Source organism: Solanum tuberosum, unplaced genomic scaffold (genome assembly GCF_000226075.1).
Source record: "Solanum tuberosum cultivar DM 1-3 516 R44 unplaced genomic scaffold, SolTub_3.0 scf00076, whole genome shotgun sequence".
Taxonomy (NCBI): domain Eukaryota; kingdom Viridiplantae; phylum Streptophyta; class Magnoliopsida; order Solanales; family Solanaceae; genus Solanum; species Solanum tuberosum.
Window position 1 is genome coordinate 1,175,399 of NW_006239000.1, and position 20,701 is coordinate 1,196,099.

At 30.4% G+C, this 20,701-nt stretch overlaps 1 protein-coding gene across 1 annotated transcript; it reads right to left on the reverse strand.

Annotated features, from left to right (window-relative positions):
- Positions 1-16,561: 16,561 nt before the first annotated feature.
- Positions 16,562-18,945, reverse strand: LOC102593565 (probable L-type lectin-domain containing receptor kinase S.7). The gene has a single exon (XM_006346186.2). It carries the CDS (start codon positions 18,791-18,793, stop codon positions 16,796-16,798), a length of 1,998 nt encoding a protein of 665 aa, XP_006346248.1. The 5' UTR covers positions 18,794-18,945; the 3' UTR covers positions 16,562-16,795.
- Positions 18,946-20,701: the final 1,756 nt, after the last annotated feature.

Below are 20,701 nucleotides of genomic sequence, written 5' to 3' on the forward strand. Positions count from 1 at the left end.
GTTAGTATGATGCAATTACGATTTTTTTTAATGGGGAAATGGACAAATATACCCTTGAATTATCATTAATGCTATACAAATACCCTCTGATACTTTTCGTTCATTAGTACCCTTGTCGTCCAAAAATCAGTGCGCATTTACCCCTTCCACTTACGAAAGACTCATTGAGTACACATGACACAATCCTACAGCTCAACCCGATTTGACCAATTATTTAACCTAAAGTTCAAATACCTGTCCATTATCCACATAAATAAACTATCTAAAAACCTCTATATTTTTATTTTGATAAATACACTATTATCAAATTCAATAATTAAATCATATCATTCTAACTCTCTATAGTTTTATATTTCTACATAAAATGTAAAATTTGGTTTTGTCAATTTTCTATTGCTCCTTTACAAACCAGTTTCTAATCATTCACTTCGTAAAAGCAAAAAAGAAAGAAAAAAGGAATTAAATCAAACAAAAAGATATACCGCAAGCATCTCTTTGTTGTGTGACACAAATTAATCAAACAAAATATATGCACAAAGTGAAAGATGGCATATGTATCGATATAAAATTGTCCACGTAATTCACTTAACCATCTTAACTAAAATTTGTACCTATTGAATGAATACTTTGACTATTTAGACATGTTGTGCGGAAGTGGCATACCTTGTGGAGATCGAATAATTTTAGCCACAATAATCTAAATATGATTAGTACTAACTACTTTATTAAACAAATTTCTATTTTGACAATTTTATCTGTATGGGAAATGAATACATTTATAGCATTAAAATAAATGTCTAAGTAGTAAGTTTTAATGTCTTCCTCAAATATTATTGTTGCAACAAATGAAGTTCTTTTCATAAACAATTTTCTTTTAAAAATAATTGTCATCTATTTAGACTAGATTTGATCATGAAGACTATACTGCGGTGACTCAAATCACAGACAAACTTAGGATTTAAAGACCGCATGCAAGTGTATTAATATCATCTTGATTTAAATGTTAGTGAAAGTTTCAATCACAATTAATTGTTAATTTGATATAGGATCGTACTTGATTGGGACGCGACCGTTAATCGCGGTAACTTCTAAGCCTCGGCCACTTCCATATGGTATTGGACGGTGGGAATAAAAAGAAGGTTATTTTAAGGGGATATTTTAGCTAGCTTTACTCCTTAGTCAACAAATTTGTAGATGCCTTCCTGGTTACCCGGACCAAAATAAATTACTCCCTCCGTCTCATTTTATGTGACGTAGTTTGATTCGACACGAAATTTAAAAAAGAAATAAAGACTTTTAAAACTTGTGGTTCAAAATGAATGATGAAAATTTGTGTGACAGTAAATCATTTCATTAAAGATAAAATAAATAATTTATAGTTAAATTGTTACTTAATATAGAAATATATCATTTTTTTTGGACGGACTAAAAAGAAAAGTAAGTCACATAAATTAGAAATGAGGGAGTAGTTGATGTTTTAGCATTGGCATGGTGAAAATCATTAGGCAGTTGGAATAAAATGATATAAGTTCAAGGCAAAATAAAAAGACACTACATCAGAATAAGCTAGAATTCGATCTTGGAAACAATCGACTCAAGTTCACCATACCCTTTTTGCGACTCAACTCAAGCTCATCATTACCCTTTTGCCATCATTACTATATATGTCTTCCTAATTACTGAATGTACAACTGTCTGTCGGACTCAACTGGACAAGTGAAAATTTCCTTCCGTGAGGAGAAGATACAACAAGTGAATTTTCTTTGCAAACCAAGTAGAAAAGGATTTTGTATAGGCTAATCTTTTCTCTAACTTACTTTTTGGAGTTGCTTGTTTGGTTGGATCATGGATGGTTAGAGGTTCAGTCCATGTCCCGCTCTAACATGTATATTTTTTGGACAAGGTAGGGATTGAGCCTCCCTCCACACCAAAGTGATGGTTTTAAAAAAATAAAATAAAAAAATCATGGTTCCCAAGTATTATTTCATTGATATCTACCTATCAGATGCAAAATTTGTTTTTGTCAATCTTCTATCATTTTACTTTATGATAATAGCAAAAAAGAAAGAAAAAAGAATTCAAATCAAACAAAAAGGATATACCACAAAGATCTCTTTGTCACGTGCATCTAGTGGAACAAATTAATCAAACAAAATGAAAATTGAAATCAAAACATTACGATGTATCCATTAAAAAAAATACAATTATCACCACCACTACATATTAAACCAAAACCATCAGAACACAATGAGCACCGCCCAGACATTTTTTTGCTTTGAATTTTCAGTGTGGAAATGAGCTAGATTGACAGAGAAGATAGTTTTTTGATGTTTAAGAAATTAATAGGCGAAATGGTCTTGTGCACCCTTATACTTGTACGAGTTTGTATTGTGAATCATTCTACTTACTCGTTTGTCAATTGAACCTTTAAACTCAATCAAAATGAGTCTTTTAAACCCCTCCAGCCATGTGTGTATCTCACTCTCCTTTACATAAATGACATGGCATATCCACATCAAATACATTAATGCCATGTCAAAATTATTTTTAAAATTATTAATCAAAATTATTTAATTAAAGGTAAAATAATAAAAATTTAAATTATATTCTTTTAAGTAAAACCCAATACATTTTGTTGTGAAAAAAAACAATACATTTTCTCCATTCCCACTGTTTCACGCCCAATCTCTCGCTGCCATCGCCATTTTTGTTGGCGAAACCACTCGTATTCCTTCCGCTTTAATCTCCCCACATCATCACCATTTTCCTTTTCCTCCTCCAACCTCCACAAAATGAACAACCTAAGACATCGCACTAGATCTAGCCAAACACCATTACCATTTTCGCCTTCATCTCCTCCGCACACCATTACCATCTTTGCCGACATAATTAGATCCTCGCACCCTCACCCACCTCGTTCTCCTCTCCGTTGACCAGCCGCACCTCTCTCTCCCTGCATTGCGTATCAGTGGTGTCCGGCGAACACCACCAACGCCGCTCTCTTTTTCCGTCAATAAATTGGTGGACTCAAGAATGTGCCAAGATCATTTAAATAGATGAAAATAGATTGTGAAAAGAAAGAAAAAGAGGTTGGGCAGGGAAGGATATGGCGGAAAAGGAGGAATAATGGGTGAAGAAGACAATATTTTTAATTAATTGTTTTGAAAAAATTATTTCTTTTATAATTTTTAATATTTTTTTAAGTTAGAAATGCTCCTCACTCGCCTTAATAGGCGTGTGTAACTACACACTTTTGCCAACTCAGACATCTAATGACACATAAGTCTGGTCAATGGTCAGAGGGGTTTGTTAAATTGTGTTTTATTGAGTTTAAGGGTCCAGATGACAAAGAGGTAAATAGAAAGGTTCATAATACAAACTGATACAAGTATAATGGTCCACTAGACCATTTCGCCATAGCTCTTTAAAGAGTATTAATGAGCTAGTCTCATATCGCAAGTTCCAATGTATTATACAGTATAAAGTTCCTCAAATTGGAAAGTATCTTTTTCATTAAAGTTAGGGTTGCCTTGTGGAATTATGCCTCAGAGCCATGTAGGCCAATCAATTTATTTTCCATCTTTTGAGATAATTGGGTGATAATGATCAAAAGATTCTAGAAGAAGCAGAATCTTTATCCCTATCAACAAAATGAAAATTAAAGCCAAAACATTGCGATGTATCCATAAGCACAAAGTGAAAGATGGGCTAACACCATCTAAATTCAAAACATTAGGATCCATGAAAATGTTTACTTAAATCGCAACAACAAATTAAAACACGCCAATTATTTATAATATAAGCGTTAGCAGTGACCTCCTTCCTTTACAAAGCTGCAGGACTGGTGCCTCCATAACCCACATGAAAAACACCAGTAACCACGCCTATGCACATGCCCCAGCTGCAGCACTACACATCACCAACAGATGAATAGCATGGCCTAAAACAGGCCTTGGTCTTATTCCAGAACCTGATACCAGCGCTTTCATTGACCACCTCATCAGCTCCAACAGTAGCTGCATCTTGATCTGCGACGGTAGTAGAGGCTTGAGCCGCAACCTGAGCCGCGGCCTGAACCACAACCTGAACCACAGAAGCTGCGGCCTGAACCACAACCTGAGCCACGGCCTGAACCACAGAAGCGGCGGCCTGAACTACAGAAGCGGCAGCCTGAACCACAGAAGCTGCGGCCTGAACCACAGAAGCTGCGGCCTGGGCTACAGCTTCTGCAGCCTGGGCGGCAGAAAATTGTGCTGCAGCTACCTCCGTTCCCATTATATGGCTACTGTTTAAAATAAAAACAAAACAAAAAGGAAGTTACATTAGAAATTTAAAAGAAAAAAAGAGGAGTAATACTAAAAAGTTTCAAGCTATTAATTGATATGACAAGTTAGCGGAATTTGGAATTGAAACAGATCCATAGAGCCATGGTAAACATTGTCTATGAGATTTTTAAAGCTGGCGACATATTCATCATCCTCCATCATCTACTCTCTTAGTCCATATTTTAAAAAAAAACAATTATCATCACCACTACATTCTAAACCATAAACATCAGAACACAATGAGTACTGCCCAGACATCTTTTTTCTATTTTACTTTGAATTTTCAATAAGGAAATGAGCTAGGTTAACAGAGAGAGCTTACTAAAGTTTTGACCTTTTGGGATGATTTTGGAGAAGACAATTCGGGGGTATATATCGGAGAGGCTATGGTGAGAGTAAGAAGATGGGGAAAGCAAATCAATCTGAATATATATTTTTTCTTTTTCCTCCACCTCACCTACTACTCTCCTCCTTCCTACTGTTATGGTGATAAAATAGAGTATGTTGCCAACACAACGATTTTTAAAAAGAAAAATAATATTTTTCAGCAAGGATAAATTATAAACTCAAATTAAAGATGATTGATTGAAGGATAAATAATAAGATGTTATAATTATCATTTTCCTTTACATTATCAATGTTCATTATAGATTTTTAGTATTATTTTATAAATTTTGTGATATAAAATTTCCCGCAAGGCGTGGATAATTTTACTAGTACATAAATAAATAATAAAAATAAAGATATATTTCATAATAATTTGTTAAAGGATTATCTATTTATATGGTAAATAAAATTTAGAAAATATTCATTAATGAAGGTATAGGAGAGGCTATGGTGAGAGAAAGAAGATGGGGAAAGCAAATCAATCTGAATCATCCATTAATCGCACAAAGACATTAATTTAGTTTCAATATAATTCTTCTTAAATCAATACTGACTACAGATTTTTCTAACTTGATGGTGGAAACTGCCTAAAGCAACTAAACAAAGTGTGGTCTTAGAGTGTGTTTGATAGAGAGGAAACTATTTTTCAAAAAATATATATATTTTCTTTTTCATGTTTAGTTGAACAAAAAATTTAAAAAATAATTTCTTTAGGAAAATAAGTTTCTTAAAATTATGGAATATAATATGACTTTCTTGATAGCTTATATATAAATAAATGCTTTTGAGATGATATCATTTTATTTACTTATGAAATATTAGAAAATAATTACTAAGAAACCAATTTGTTTTTTTTAAAAATATTTTGAAATGATACACATCTTCTGATTGTTTCAAATGATACAGTACTTCTAAATGTATGTAGTAGGTACACCATATGTATAATATATTTACCAGGGACTAGGGTACTTATAATAATAAAATAATATTTTACTTGTTTATTTTAATAAATTAAGAAAATTAATTATTTTTGCCTGACTTTATCAATATCGTTAAGTAATTCTATAAAACACTAATAGTCAAGTTAAACTCCTAGATAATTGAGAATCTAAAATTAAATTAATTAGTAGAGTACGCACATTTTCTTTATTTTTGTCCTAATTGTTATTTTAACAATGATATATCAATAATAAATTTTAAAATATAATTAATAAAATTATTCCGTAATATTTTTGGTAAAAAACTAAAATAAGAACCTTGATGACTATTGAAAAAAATGTATCATCTTTCGCTAATATAGAATAGTAATACTCTATATGTGTATAAAGTGTCGCTTTAAGTATCTAATGGTATAATGTTTCTATGAGTATAATAATTTATTATTTGACAATCAACATCTATTCATGGATCGAGAGCGTATTCAATTTTAGTATGCAATACTATGAGTATATGATTAATAATTACTTAGGATGTGTTTGTTAAGATTAAAAATATTATTTTAGAAATGATTTCTAGAAAAATAAATATGTTTCTTATTTATTTTCTTGTTTTTGATAGGTTGACAAAAATTATTATCCTAATTTAGACAAATACTATAAGAGGTGAAGGTAGAGGGTAGGGATGTGTGTGGTGGTGGAGATGAAGATGTGGGGGGTGGGGGGCTCCATATTATGGGGTAAAGATGAGGTGTGGTTGAAAACAGAGGAAGATATTATCAATGTAAAATATCATGTGTAACTTTTTTTTTTCATACGTCTATTATAGAAATCATTTCCTTATTTTAAAAGGATAAAAAATTATTTTCTAGAGAAAATATGCTGCAAAGATTTTAACTGATCAAATATAAAAAAAATTAACATTTTACATGACGAACACCACCTTAGATCCATCAAATTTCTTTTCTCCAATTTCATGTAAAAACAAACTTAACAAAAAAAAAGAAATAATACTTAATAATATTACGGGCCATTGCTTTCTAGTATATAAAATAATGGATGGTTCAGATTTATTTGACAAAAGCCAATTTAAATCATGGTCAAATACATTTTTTTTAAAACAAAAACCATGGTCAAGTATTATATTTTCTCGGGTGGAAATTATTTACCCCAAACATTATTTATTTTAAAAATTAAATTCACTCAACATTGAAAAATAGTGATTCTCATTTTTTTTGCCTAATAATTTTCTAAATGTTTATTTTATCCTTATATTGTCAATTTTCACTACAACGGATTTTACGATGGTGAAACCTTCGTTACTTTGGGAATTTTTCTTAATTTCCTATAAACAATATTAACTATTATCTTCTATTGTTTATTTTGTTCATTAAACATTAAACCCTAATCACATATTGACTTATTTCTGGGTTAATCTAGTATTGAACTGCACTGCCCGCCCATTATATTAAGACACAGGTTAATTAATAGCTGCCCACCAATTATATTACATAACTTAATTACAAGTAAATTAATCCCCACCCACTGCCCAACGCCTACCCTCTGCATATTTCAAATTGCATTCGATCGTTGTTCTTGGTCACATTATAAATGCAAAACTATTGGTGTCTTCCATCGATGTGGTACAAGAAGTACCATTAACAGCACCAATTTTTGATGTCTTCCTCCCATTTGATTAATTTTTAAAGCTAAATTTATTTAAATAAATGAAGTATTTATAATATAATTTAGAAATTTATGATTACACAAAAAATATTATAAATTCATGTCATATAAATATGGTTACAAAATATATCCTTAAATGTTGGCTAGCATTTATGTAATTTGACTCTTAAAAAATAAAACATAATCACTATTTATATATTTAAAATAAATCACTACCACCCAACATATCATGAAAATTTACTTATATTTAGATAAGTAATGAAATAAAAAAAGAAAATAATTAATTTTGAGAATTGGGTCAAAACAGTGTTTGAAAGCAACAGGTGCTTTGCAGGAGGAAATTAGGTGTTAAGAGAAATGTTCTAAAATTGGAAAGCAAACAATTCCAAAAAGTGGAAACTATAGCCTTCCAAATACACTAATTCTAGTTATTGACTACACAATATACAAATTCAAGGCACATCAATCTTGGATATTGTAAGGAAACATTTACCAAAAATAAAAAATTTAGGACGAACAAAATTTTATAGTTAAACAGTAAAAATCTCATGCTAATTCTATTTATTTATGAATTAGCGATGAATTATGTGAAAAAATTAATTAGCCACAGAAAACCTTGCGATAAACTTCACTGTTAACTTAATGTTTTCTAATAGTGATTGAAACATACTCAAGAATATTACTATGATTATAATTATGCTTCAATTCCAAATAAGTGAGAAAAACTACATGATTACTCAATATTTATGTGGCTTCATTTAAATTCATCAATTTAATAATTAAAAAGAAAATTACTTATTTAATTTCACAATTACTTTTTTTTTTTAAAATACAGATATTTTTACACAAATTTTAGCCAGTCCCACACCTTCTCTGTCATATACAACCTCCTATGAACAAAGTGAAGACAAGGAGAATTTTTTTTTACTAAATAGATAAAAAAAATATTTTTTTTTCATTACTTGCGAATTTACTTATGAAAATGGTACTTGCAAATCATTTTCCCCAATTAATAATTGTAATAATTTTGTTAAAATGGCGCCAAATTTACATACCAATTTTTCTGGGAAAATTATTTTCACATGTAAAAAAGTTTAAAATTTAGAAATTTCTAATTTCCGCATGAAAATTCGTAGCAAATTTCTGCAGAAATAATCCCCAAGTAAAATCTCCAAGTAATTTTCAATTTTCTAGTAGTGTTTTATCTTTTTATTTTTTGAAAAAAGTATCTAATTACACACTTTTTGTTTACCATACTCTATAAAATTTTCTACTACCATTTAAGAGAAATTTATAGAAATTCCTATGTTCCTCACTCTCTATTCTATTCTCGGATACATCACTCTTCTTCTTTCCACTTCACGCTTCTTAGAAGAATATCATGACTGATTTCTCTCTATCAAATATAGTAAATTGAGAGAAATCAGTCATGATATTCTTCTAAGAAGCGTGAAGTGGAAAGAAGAAGAGTGATGTATCCGAGAATAGAATAGAGAGTGAGGAACATAGGGGTCTTATGCTATAATTCACAAGTCCCTATTGAAAAAAACGTAATGGTCCCTATTGAAAACCCGTTTCAGAAATGTTGACTGTAATACAGCCGATAGATATTTGTTCAATAATGACGGCATGTATACCAAATCTTTGTGCCTTGTTTCATTTTTATAATTAAAGAGGGGTAAGACAATTTTTTTTTTTATTTTCAAAAGTTCATCATCAATTGGAAGGTAGTGAGCCTATAGTGGGGTTTGGCTAGACCCTATCATGTGACATAAAAGTATATAAAGATTAGAGGGGTCATCAAACTTGCATCTAATTAGCAAACAAAATAGAATGATCAAATAATCTAAAGAAAAGGAAGTAGTCTACAAACAGGATCTATACATCTTGATAAGAAAAGGAAAAAAGAAAAATAAAATCGATAGACATATTTCTGGAGGAAAATTGTATTAAGGATTTCTAATTAATTTGAACATGAGTAGTTATAAATTTGATTAGAGTTTTAATACATTATCCTATTAATGTGAAAAACAAACAAAAGGGAAGCTCATGAGATGATAGTTATTATGAAACTAATTAAGTAGAAGTATCTTTTTAATTAGTCATGTAGCATGTCACTAAAGCAAAAAGTTGCCGACTTATTAGTAAGTTTTTATTAAATTATTATTTAAACTTATTTTCACCTATGTGTTAAACACGACCTTCAAAATAGCTTGGTCAAAAATAGTTTATACACTAAAAAAAAAATATAAGAATGTTGGCAGTGTTGGAAAGGAAAATGCAGAAATAATAAGCCTATTGTAGTCTGCAGATATAAAACAATAACGAAATCACAAACGCGCCTATGCAATACCCTAATTTTTATATTGGATTGTAACTCATTATTTTTAGGAAAAAGAGTTTAAATATATTTGAACTTTAACCGAAATTATTGTAACAATTTCAAATTTTGGGCAAGACCTATTATTCTTGCACTATATAATAGTGTATTTTAATGATATATAAGTGTCCACATAGACATCATAAATATTGCATCATTATAAATAGTAATTTGTCCAATTGGACACTTATATATCTTTAAAATACACTATTAAATAGTGAAGGGGTAATAGGTTCTGCCCAAAGTTTGAAATTGTTATAACAAACTTTATTTTCCAATCTATTGTTGTGTGTTTATAAAAAGATCAAATTTATTTTTTGGTGTATTCTTTAAATTTCAAGCACTACAATATTATTTATTACTTCCTCCGTCTCAATTTATATAGCACTTTTTGGATTTTGAGATTCAAATAAGTTTATCTTTGACTGTAAATTTTTCATGTATTTTTTAATTACAGTATTTTGAATTGTCAATTATTGTGACTTGTATTACTTTTTACGTATTTTACAAATATACAACTTTCATTTAAAAAAGAAGAAGAAGATTTCACGCGCAAATTTTCGATCAAACTTAAATTGTTTGACTTTCGAAAAACGAAAAGTGCCACATAAATTTGGACAGAGGGAGTATCATTATGTCGTCCTACATGGCAATTAGCGTCCTACGTGGTGACTGTAGGACGCGTGTGTCTACTTGTTCAACTTTATACAAATTGAAATGTCTACTTGTACAGACTCAAAATTAAACAATATAGATGTCAGTTAAGATCAAGTTAAAGGCATATTTATGTATTATGCCTTTTTTTTCTGACTTCAATTTTCAAATATTCCTTTTTTCCCTCTTTCAATAAAACTCTCTTTCACTTTTAAATAATGTTCAGACCTTGGACTTATGCAAAGGAGTGTCACTATTTCCAGAAATAGATAGAAGTATGATATAATTTTGGCTTTGACATGATATTAATACATACTCCCTCCGTCCACAATTAATTGTCATGGTTTCCTTTTTTAGAGTCAAACTATAAAAACTTTGACCAACATTTTACGATGTATATTTTCATCATATTGATATGCAAAAAATTACAATTTATAGTACTTTTCGTATAGTCTTTGAATATCTAAATGTTTTTTAAAAAAATATCGAGTTAATGTAATCTATTTTAACTTTAAAAATTAGTCAAATTGACTTTCGAAAAGCGCAACATGACAAATAAAAGTGGACAGAGGGAGTATAAGCTATCCCCACCTATACGGCTAGCTCAATGTCCCCACCTTTTGCTTTTCTCATAGTTAGTGCCCAATAAGGAATATTCCCTCCGTCCCATTTTATGTGGCACTTTTCACATTTCAAGATTCAAATAAGTCTATTTTTTACCGTAAGTTTTTCATAGATCCTTTTAACATTTTAAATTATTAATTATTGTGACTTATAGTACTTTTTATGTAGTTTTACAAATATAAAAATTTCATTTCAAAAAAATTGAAGATTCCATACGCAAATGTCCGGTCAAAGTTAAACTATTTGACTCTTGAAAAACGAAAATCTTTTATTAGTAAGTTTTTATTAAATTATTATTTAAACTTATTTTCACCTATGTGTTAAACACGACCTTCAAAATAGCTTGGTCAAAAATAGTTTATACACTTTAAAAAAATATAAGAATGTTGGCAGTGTTGGAAAGGAATAAGCAGAAACAATAAGCCTATTGTAGTCTGTAGATATAAAACAACAACGAAATCACAAACGCGCCTATTCAATACCCTAATTTTTATATTGGATTGTAACTCATTATTTTTAGGAAAAAGAATTCGAAATATATTTGTACTTTAATCGAAATTATTGCAACAATTTCAAATTTTGGGTAAGATTTATTACCCCCTGCACTATATAATAGTGTATTTTAATGATAAATATAGATGTCCACATGGACATCATAAATATTGCATCATTATAAAGTAACTTGTCCAACTAGACACATATATATCTTTAAAATATACTATTAAATAGTGTAACAGTAATAGATTCTGCCCAAAATTTGAAATTGTTAAAGCAATTTCTATCAAAGTTCAAATATATTTTAAACTTTTTTCCCTAATTTTTATAATGGATTGTAACTCATTTATTGATTCAATCTATTTTAATACTTGTGAAATTAATCCAACTCATGCCTATTCAACACTCTAATTTTATTATGAAAAATCCAAAATTGGAATGGCGGGGTCTCACACTCTCACCTAGTATAAAAGGAATTAATGAAGTGAGATGACATAAAGTGTCGTGTATATATCATATATTTTCTCTGTCCAACAATAGTTGTTCATTATATTATTTTGAGATGTTAAATAATATTTGTCCATCTTATGAAATTAATAGACCACCAAAAGAAATTTAAATTAACTACGACATAAGATATACCATACTGATCCAATAGTGTACCTCTTAACTTGTACCCTTCAAAATATAGCAATCCAATAACGTCGTGTGGCTCAAACAACTATAAATAAATTGAAGAGTCCAAAGCTCCACCAAAAGAACACAATCCTTCAATATAAAATTACTCTTTTTTGTGTAGTAAATTAGTTGAAGACTTTTCGTTGTCTGAACTCTCTCTTTCACTACACTAACTTCATATAAACACAATAAAGTATAATGTTTCTCATATTTTTCTTACAACACTTTTTTTTTTCCAGAAAGGGATATATTTATCCTTGTATTCTTAGGAAAATATTATATATACCCCCTCATCATATTTTTTTTTTTGATAAATTTACTCTTATATCTAAAACAAAGAAGGAAAGAGGAAAAACAAATTTGTTGGCCGAGGAAAAGGTATTAAGCATCGCTCGAGTCTTGTGGTTCTAGCATCGTCGCTATTATTGACTTATACTTATTTTAAACTATTTTTTTGAGTATATTGTTGAATGTTATTGATTTCAACCTAGATGTGTCACCGCATTCTTGATCTCGAAATTTACCAGCTTAGAAGCATGACCACTTTCTTACCTCAAACGCACTGCACCTAATAATCTCTATCTACCCATCTTGATTTGAAGTAACAAAAGAAATTATTAGAATAAATTAGTCAAGATGTGTCAACACATTCTTTAATTTCTTTTATGTGTCTCAAAAAAAAAATACATGTAACAGCATTCCTAATTGAAATCAAACTTTAAAACATGCTTAGATACATTTGTCTGGTCTCTTGTGAATTTGAGACAAGTATTTGTCTTTTCAATGTTTTTTTTGCTTTACTTAGTATTAGTAACTCGATATGCAATAAAATTGTCATAAAATGATTGAAAACATTAAACATAAATCATAATATGAAATAATTATTATAATCATAAAATATATTATATGAAAAAATGAGTGAGAATGGTAGATATATCATATGAACTCTTTAATAACTAAAACTCAACAACCAAATTTTATTTTCTCAAAAACTCATATTATCCAATAGCCAATTTTAAACAATAATTTAACACTAGCTTACATAATTTTTTAACCAATTCAATCAAATAAATCTTTCGTTCGATATTATAAACTACTCTTACAAATTTAACGTACTTAAGCTAATAATGAAAGGCGCAATAAATATTGACGCATACATCGTTTTTATACAATTAAACACATACTTAAATAAAAGTATCAACGCTAAAAAAAAAACTAAGTATTACTATCAAAACAACTTTATATATTAATTAACTAATATATGAAACTATTAAATACTTTTTTCGTACTTTGGTTCACAATAAAAAGGAATTGAGGAAAAATCTTTATAATAAACTAAATCTTCAAACATCGTCATCCAAAATCTTCACACATTTTTTTTTTGTTTATTTGCTGTCGCTTTGCAAATAGAGAAAAGGAAAGCTCTAAAGATAAATCAAATGGATGTTGATGGGGTGAGTTTTATTATGCAGACGTTATTATTTCTTGTTTTAAGTTAATTTTCTTTCGTTATTTGTTTATAGCAAATAATTTGGTTTAATTGTTCTATCTAGGCCATGAAAATTCACTTCTTAGAAGAAATAATTGTGGAAATCCTCATCAGATTATCTGTCCAGTCTCTTCTTCAATTTAAATGTGCATCAAAATCTTGGAATACATTGATCACCTCGAATTACTTTAAAGCAAAGCATTTCAATCATGCTAAGAAGAATAAAAAAAATTCTTATTGCGCGCCCACATTCTGGTACGATTTCATGTTATTGTTCTTTTTTATCATCGGCTCAACCATTACAAAAGTTTAGTGGTTTCCCTTTAAATTATTATCCAAAGAGGCGCTACGAAATATTATGTTGTTGTGGAACCGTTCCACAAGTGAATCAATACTACTTCCTAATCCTGAACTTAGACACACTTACGAAGATGCATTCTTTAGCACTTACGGATTTTGATATGACTCTATTAGAGATGACTATAAGATTCTTAAGACTGACAATGATGGTGGTAATGATTTTAGACCACACAGTAATATCCTCGCGCTAAAGAGTGGTTCTTGGAGAAAAATTGACAAACATCCTCGTGCCTTACACAATGGTCTACGTCCTGATGACTCTTTAGCATTTGTTCGTGGTGCATTTCATTGGATCTCTAAGGATGATTTATCCAACTATTTTGTGATTTCGTTTAATATATCAAATGAGGTGTATGGAGAGATATCATTGCCAGATGAAATTTACAATATTCCCAACATGAGGTTTATAAAATGTATCGTTTCAGTAATAGATGAAATGCTTTGTGCTTATTGTACTTGCCAACATATAGAGGGGAGCACTTTTAAGTTATGGGTAATGAAAGATTACGGTATTAAGGAATCTTGGACTCAATTATTTACTATATAAGAAAGAGTGGATTGTCTATATTATATCATATCCGAATATATGTTTGCGGATGGTGACGTGCTACTCATGTACAGTAAGGGTTTTTCTTTTGGATTTAGGACATGCAAAGGACCATTTAAATTGTTTCCTATATATCATGGTGATCACCAAAGAGGATTCGTTTATACAGAAAGTTTGATTTCTCTAAAGTATTACCTTATCTTATCTGATCAAGTCAATTTTTATTTTTATTTTGGATATCATGCTATAACTTTTTCTTTTTTTTTTTAATTAAAGTTTATTAACTTGTCAGTTGTGGTTTATTAATGTTGTTGGTTTTGCTTATTTCAAAATATGTGTGTCAATATTAATGTTATTTCATCCTATTTTAACGAAATTGAAGGATACTTCCTTATCCATATTAGTTGCTAATATTACTAAAAGTACTCATTTTGAAATACTTGTCAATATACAAAATTTTAGTTCTCTTAAAATTAATTGTTATTCATATTAGTTATTAATATTATTAAAAATACTCATTTGGAAATACTTGTCAATTTATAAAATATTATTTTTCTTAAAATTAATTGTTTTTTAAAGTAAACCATATTGATTACATTGAAGAGAGTTAAGAATAAATGAGTATAAACACTTCTCATTTATAATTTCTTAAATGACGCGTAAAAGAGAAATATAACAGAAAGGATAGATTATTCCTTAACCCTTAATAGGTGCAAGTTCATTTTCTTATGCCTTCCCTTCTTGGTCCTTGGTACTGATTTTTTTTCCAACTTCTTAATATTTACGTGTTCTTTAACTTGGTCTCATTTGATATTTATGTCCTTCAACTTTGAGTGTGTACAAGTAGATACTTAAACTTTTATAGAGTTGAACAAGTAAATACACATGTCGTCATACATGGCAATTAGCATCCTGCGTGGTGACTGTAATATGCGTGTGTCTACTTGTTCAACTTTATACAAATTTAAGTGTCTACTTGTACAAACTCAAAATTGAACAATATAGATGTCAGTTAAGGTCAAGTTAAAGGCATATTTATGTATTATGCCTTTTTTTCGACTTCAATTTTCAAATATTCTTTTTTCCCTCTTTCACTCTTAACCAAATAAAACTCTCTTTCACTATTAAATAATGTTCAGACCTTGGATGCTTATGCAAAAGAGTGTCACAACAAGTCACTATTTTTAACACTAGAAATAGATAAGTATGATATAATTTTTGCTTTGAAGGTTCATTATCATCAATACTAATTCCGTGTATATTCAGTATATATATCACAGGTTAATAAATATACATGAAAATGAACTTCACTTATTTTTGCCTTTATTTAGTAGATTCTCTAAATCCAAAGTACCTTCCAAATATTAGCCAACAGAGGATTAAAATCTTTTGCCCCTCTTTGGCTCTTCTCATCTTCTCTATAAATTAACTATTTGTAACTCCTCATCTTCATGCTCCTTACTAAGTGTCCTTTCTTTCATTGCTTTGTGTTTTCATACCCACAACTCGTTTGAGACTGAGGTGTAGGTTGTTGTTAAGTTACATACAATGACAACGTAAATATTTTTCATGCTATTGGTATAGTTTAACACTGTTGACAACGTGTTAGTTAACATTTTTACGCGATTATTAATCAATGTTTATCATAGAAATCACCAAGATTTGGTTGAGGATTCAAAGAGAGAAATTCTGTTGACAGAAGAGAGAGCGCACAATCTGTTATCAACAAAATGGTATTTGTTGTTTGTTGGAATGTGCTCTCTCTGCTTCTGCCAATAGAAACTGTCATCCTTTTTTGGATTCTCAACAAAGATCACTCATTTTTCTAGTCATAATGGATATGAATCTGATGTTTTAAGAGTGAAAATATTTCAGTGAATAAGACTATATATAGTGTTGAAATATCCTGTTTTCGACTCACTACTATCCGAACAGCTCTTCTCAGAATAAGCAGACAAAACTACTATTAGCAGTACATGAAATGAAAGAATGTGCAGAAGATGAAATAAATGACATGTTAATCGGATTTAGATTGAACAACCGTGAAATGTTTCAGGATAACAGACAATAGCATAGAGTTCAATATAATGGATTTGAACTCAGGCTACTAAACTTTCCTCATTTCAAACAATAGTCAAAAGGCCTAGTGTATATCAGCTCACATTACAATTGCACACAAAAAAATGAAAGAATTTCTAGCTATATATATTGCAGAAAATTCACAAGACTATTACTTCAATCTATTCTGATTTCGAGCTCATGTTCTGGAGCCTCACTTCCTTCGCTGTCTGAGAAAATGTCATCAATGTTGAACGCGATACTAGTGGAGAAAGTTAGAGTTGGTTTCACTTTCGGAACAAAGATAGGTTCCGCCTCATTGTTGAGTATCTGAAATACTCTCCTCATACAAGGCCTTTCTGTGCTATCAGGATTTGCACAGCTCAGTCCAACAAGTAGCAGCTTTTTTATCTCTTCCTCTTTGAAGTCTTCGTTAAGCCTTTTGTCTGCTGCATCAATAATCCTACCTTCAGAGTACAGTCTCCAAACCCAATCAACCAAATTCACCATTTCATGACCACTCCCTTCTCCTTCAATTGGTCTCCTCCCGCAAGCCACTTCTAGTATAACCACACCATAGCTGAAAACATCAGTTTTCTCGGTTGCTTTTCCATATTGAAGGTACTCAGGAGCAAGGTATCCCATTGTTCCAGCTGTAAGTGTTGAGACCGGACTCTTGTCATGATCCATAAGTCTTGCCAGCCCAAAATCGCCAAGCCTTGCATTGTAGCTTGCATCAAGCATAATATTGCTGGCTTTTATGTCTCTGTGAATCACCTGCTGCTCACATTCTTGATGCAAATAAGTCAGAACAGACGCCAAACCAACTGCTATATTGTACCTGTAAGGCCATTTCAGTGGATTCCCATGCTCGGATTCCTGGTATAGCACCTTATCAAGACTCCCATTAGGCATATAGTCATAAACAAGAAGTAATTCTCCCTTCTCAATACACCACCCTTGCAGCTGAACTAAATTTTTGTGCCTTAAACATGCTATGATTGATAATTCAGCCCCAAACTCAGTTTTACTTTCGTGGCTATGCTTAGATCTTTTCACTGCAGCAATAGAGCTCGATTCCATGAAAAACGCCTTGTAAACAGTACCAAAAGCCCCATTTCCTATAATCCTGCTGGAATGAAATCCTCTTGTAGCTGACCTCAGCTCCTTGTAACTGAACTGCCTCGGTCCAGTAACAAGCTCAGCTTTCAAATTCTTCTCTGTGTTAAGACCCCTCCATTTCTTGACAGAAATCCAACCAAAAGCTACAAGAACAGCACAAAAGAAAGCTGGACCACCAATTCCAAAACCCAGCCCAAAACTCTTATTATGATGTTTATGGCCAGAATCTTGAATAATCGGAGGCTTTACAATCACAGTATTATCAGAAACATTATGAGGAGGCCTCACAGGGCCAAATCCATAAGTTCGAAAACTCCAATTCTCAATACTATGCAATTCAGTACTCCCTTCAGTAGAAGCAGCAAACCCCACATACATAAACTCTTTTAGATAATCAGACAAGTCAATATCAACAATCAAGATTGGTTTTTTAGGCTTAAAACTAGAGTAACTCAAGAAAACCATCAACTTTTTCTCCTCACTCTTGTAATCAATCCAACAACTAATCAAATTCCTACTTTTCAAATCTACACCAGCTAACCTCACATTTGCAGTCTTAATTGAAATAAGACTATCAATATCAAGACCAACATGGTTATCATCAGGATCATTAAAATGCAAATCTTGCTTAGTATCAAATTCAACAGCAACAAACTTATTCTTAGTTAACTGTGAAGAATTCACCAAACCCAAAAACCCACCTGGACTACCCAATGTCTGATTATCAGGTGACAGAAAAAAAGCCAATCCATCACCAAACGAAGAGGGGTTGATGTTACTAACAGAAAAAGCAAATCTTGTTGAAAACGACGCCGTTTTCTTGGTTTCTGGATCGAAAAACGAAATGGGGTTATTGTAAATGAGAGAACCAGAGCTTGAAGATGGAACTTGAAGCTCTCTAGTAAGACCAACAACACCATTACGAAGATAAGAATCACCAAGAAGAGTGAAATTACGAAGTGTAAAAGATTGTAAATCAAAGCTGCAATTTTGTGATGATACTAATAAGAAGAAACTGAAGAAAATCAAGAACCTGAAAATGGAAACAAACATGGTGGAGATTTTTTTTGGAAAAATTGAATCTTTTTTCAGAAAAATGAAGAACAAGTAGATAAAATCTTGAATTTACACATTAAAGTGATTGAATTAGTGGAGATGGTGGAAATGTGAATGGGAAAAAAATTGATAATGGGGTATAAGCGGTTATGAAAAATAGGCGCCTTTGGGTTTGTCGGTTCTCTTAACTTTGAAGAAAGAGATTAGAGAAATATTTATGAGATAATTATTATTTTTTATTTAAGAAGTTGGATTAATGAGTAATCACTTTTTGTACTTAATTTTCATAACCTTCAGCTTTAATCTTTTTGAGATACATTTACTTCTTCACTTTCGTTATTTTTGTTTTTCGAATTATTTTATGATATGTTTGTATTTGAGACGAACGTCTACTAGAAATAATTTATTTACCCTTTTAGGAGGATAATGTCTATGTATACACTATTTTTTTTCTAGTTTCTCAGATTTTATTTGTGAGAATAATTAGTATATTATTTTTTATGTTCTTGCTCTTTTTAGTTAAAATGTGGAGTATATTATTATTATTTGATAATCATAGTATTTGAGTTAACTTGCGTTCATTTCGACAAATTCTATAATATATATATATATATATATATATATATTACTTTCTACGAGGAACAACTATCATGTAGCTTTGTCCATCAAAATAAAAATAAATCATCCAATTTTGTTGTCTCCTATCATAAAACTCCATTCATAACTCTGAAGGAAGATAGAAAATTTATAAAATACAAGTACTTAATACGTAGGATAATAATAACAAATTTTGATCATTGAAATATCTGACAACCCATATTAATCTACAATTACGAAATGTGTATTCTTTTCTGTTCCTCATAAGCAATCAAGAATTAACTATATCACTATATAATTGTTCGTGTGTTATTTTGCGTTTACATGGAATAACAAAAAGAAAATAACTTCTAAATTCGCTCAAATGAAGATACCCGCTATAATAGTCAATTGCTTGGAGCATACTTGGCAATAATAAAATCAAGATGAATCGTCTCACCTCCTCGATAAATGACTCATAAATTTCTAAACTAAATAAGATATTTACAATTACAATTATTTCACATAAGCTTTTTCGGTCACTATTATATATATCAAACCTACACATTGTTATTTCACGTTTTAGAATAATATGCATTTAAAATAATCTATATTCAACATATTTCTTACATAAAAAAATAAAACCACATTTAATCAGAAGGTTTAATATATTAAATAATCAAGGGATCAAAATTAACTTTATTTATAATTGAGGGGCTAAAGTACTACTATCATAAAAAGTTATAAAGAGAAAAAGTATATAATAATGTCGAGAGGAATATAATAGAACTTATAACGGTAATATAGACATGCAGACGAATTTGGAAGTCCTACTTGTTGAGGGCCCCTACTAATATGATTTATATTTTACTATTTTGTTATTATATCTTTTTATATTCATTTAGTATATTCTTCTTTTAAACTGAGAGTCTATCAAAAAATAATTTTTGATATCTTATAATATAGAGGAACAAAAAATAAATATACCCCCAAATTATCTTAAATGATATGCATATACCCTCTATTATACTTTTGGGACATTGATATCTCTACCGTCCAAAAACTAGAACATAAATATCTTATACTCTAACGGAAGAATAAATAGGAACACGTGCAATCTTATCCGTCGGGTCGGCAGATAAGATTATGACACGTGTATGTCCGTTAATATAAATGGAATATATGCTTTAGTTTTTGGACGGCATAGACATCAATGTCCCAAAAGTATGACGGAGGATATCTGCATACCATTTATAATAGTTTGGGATATATTTATCCCTTTTCCCTAATATAAATGCAACTTATTATTGTTGTTGTTGTTTTCTAAAA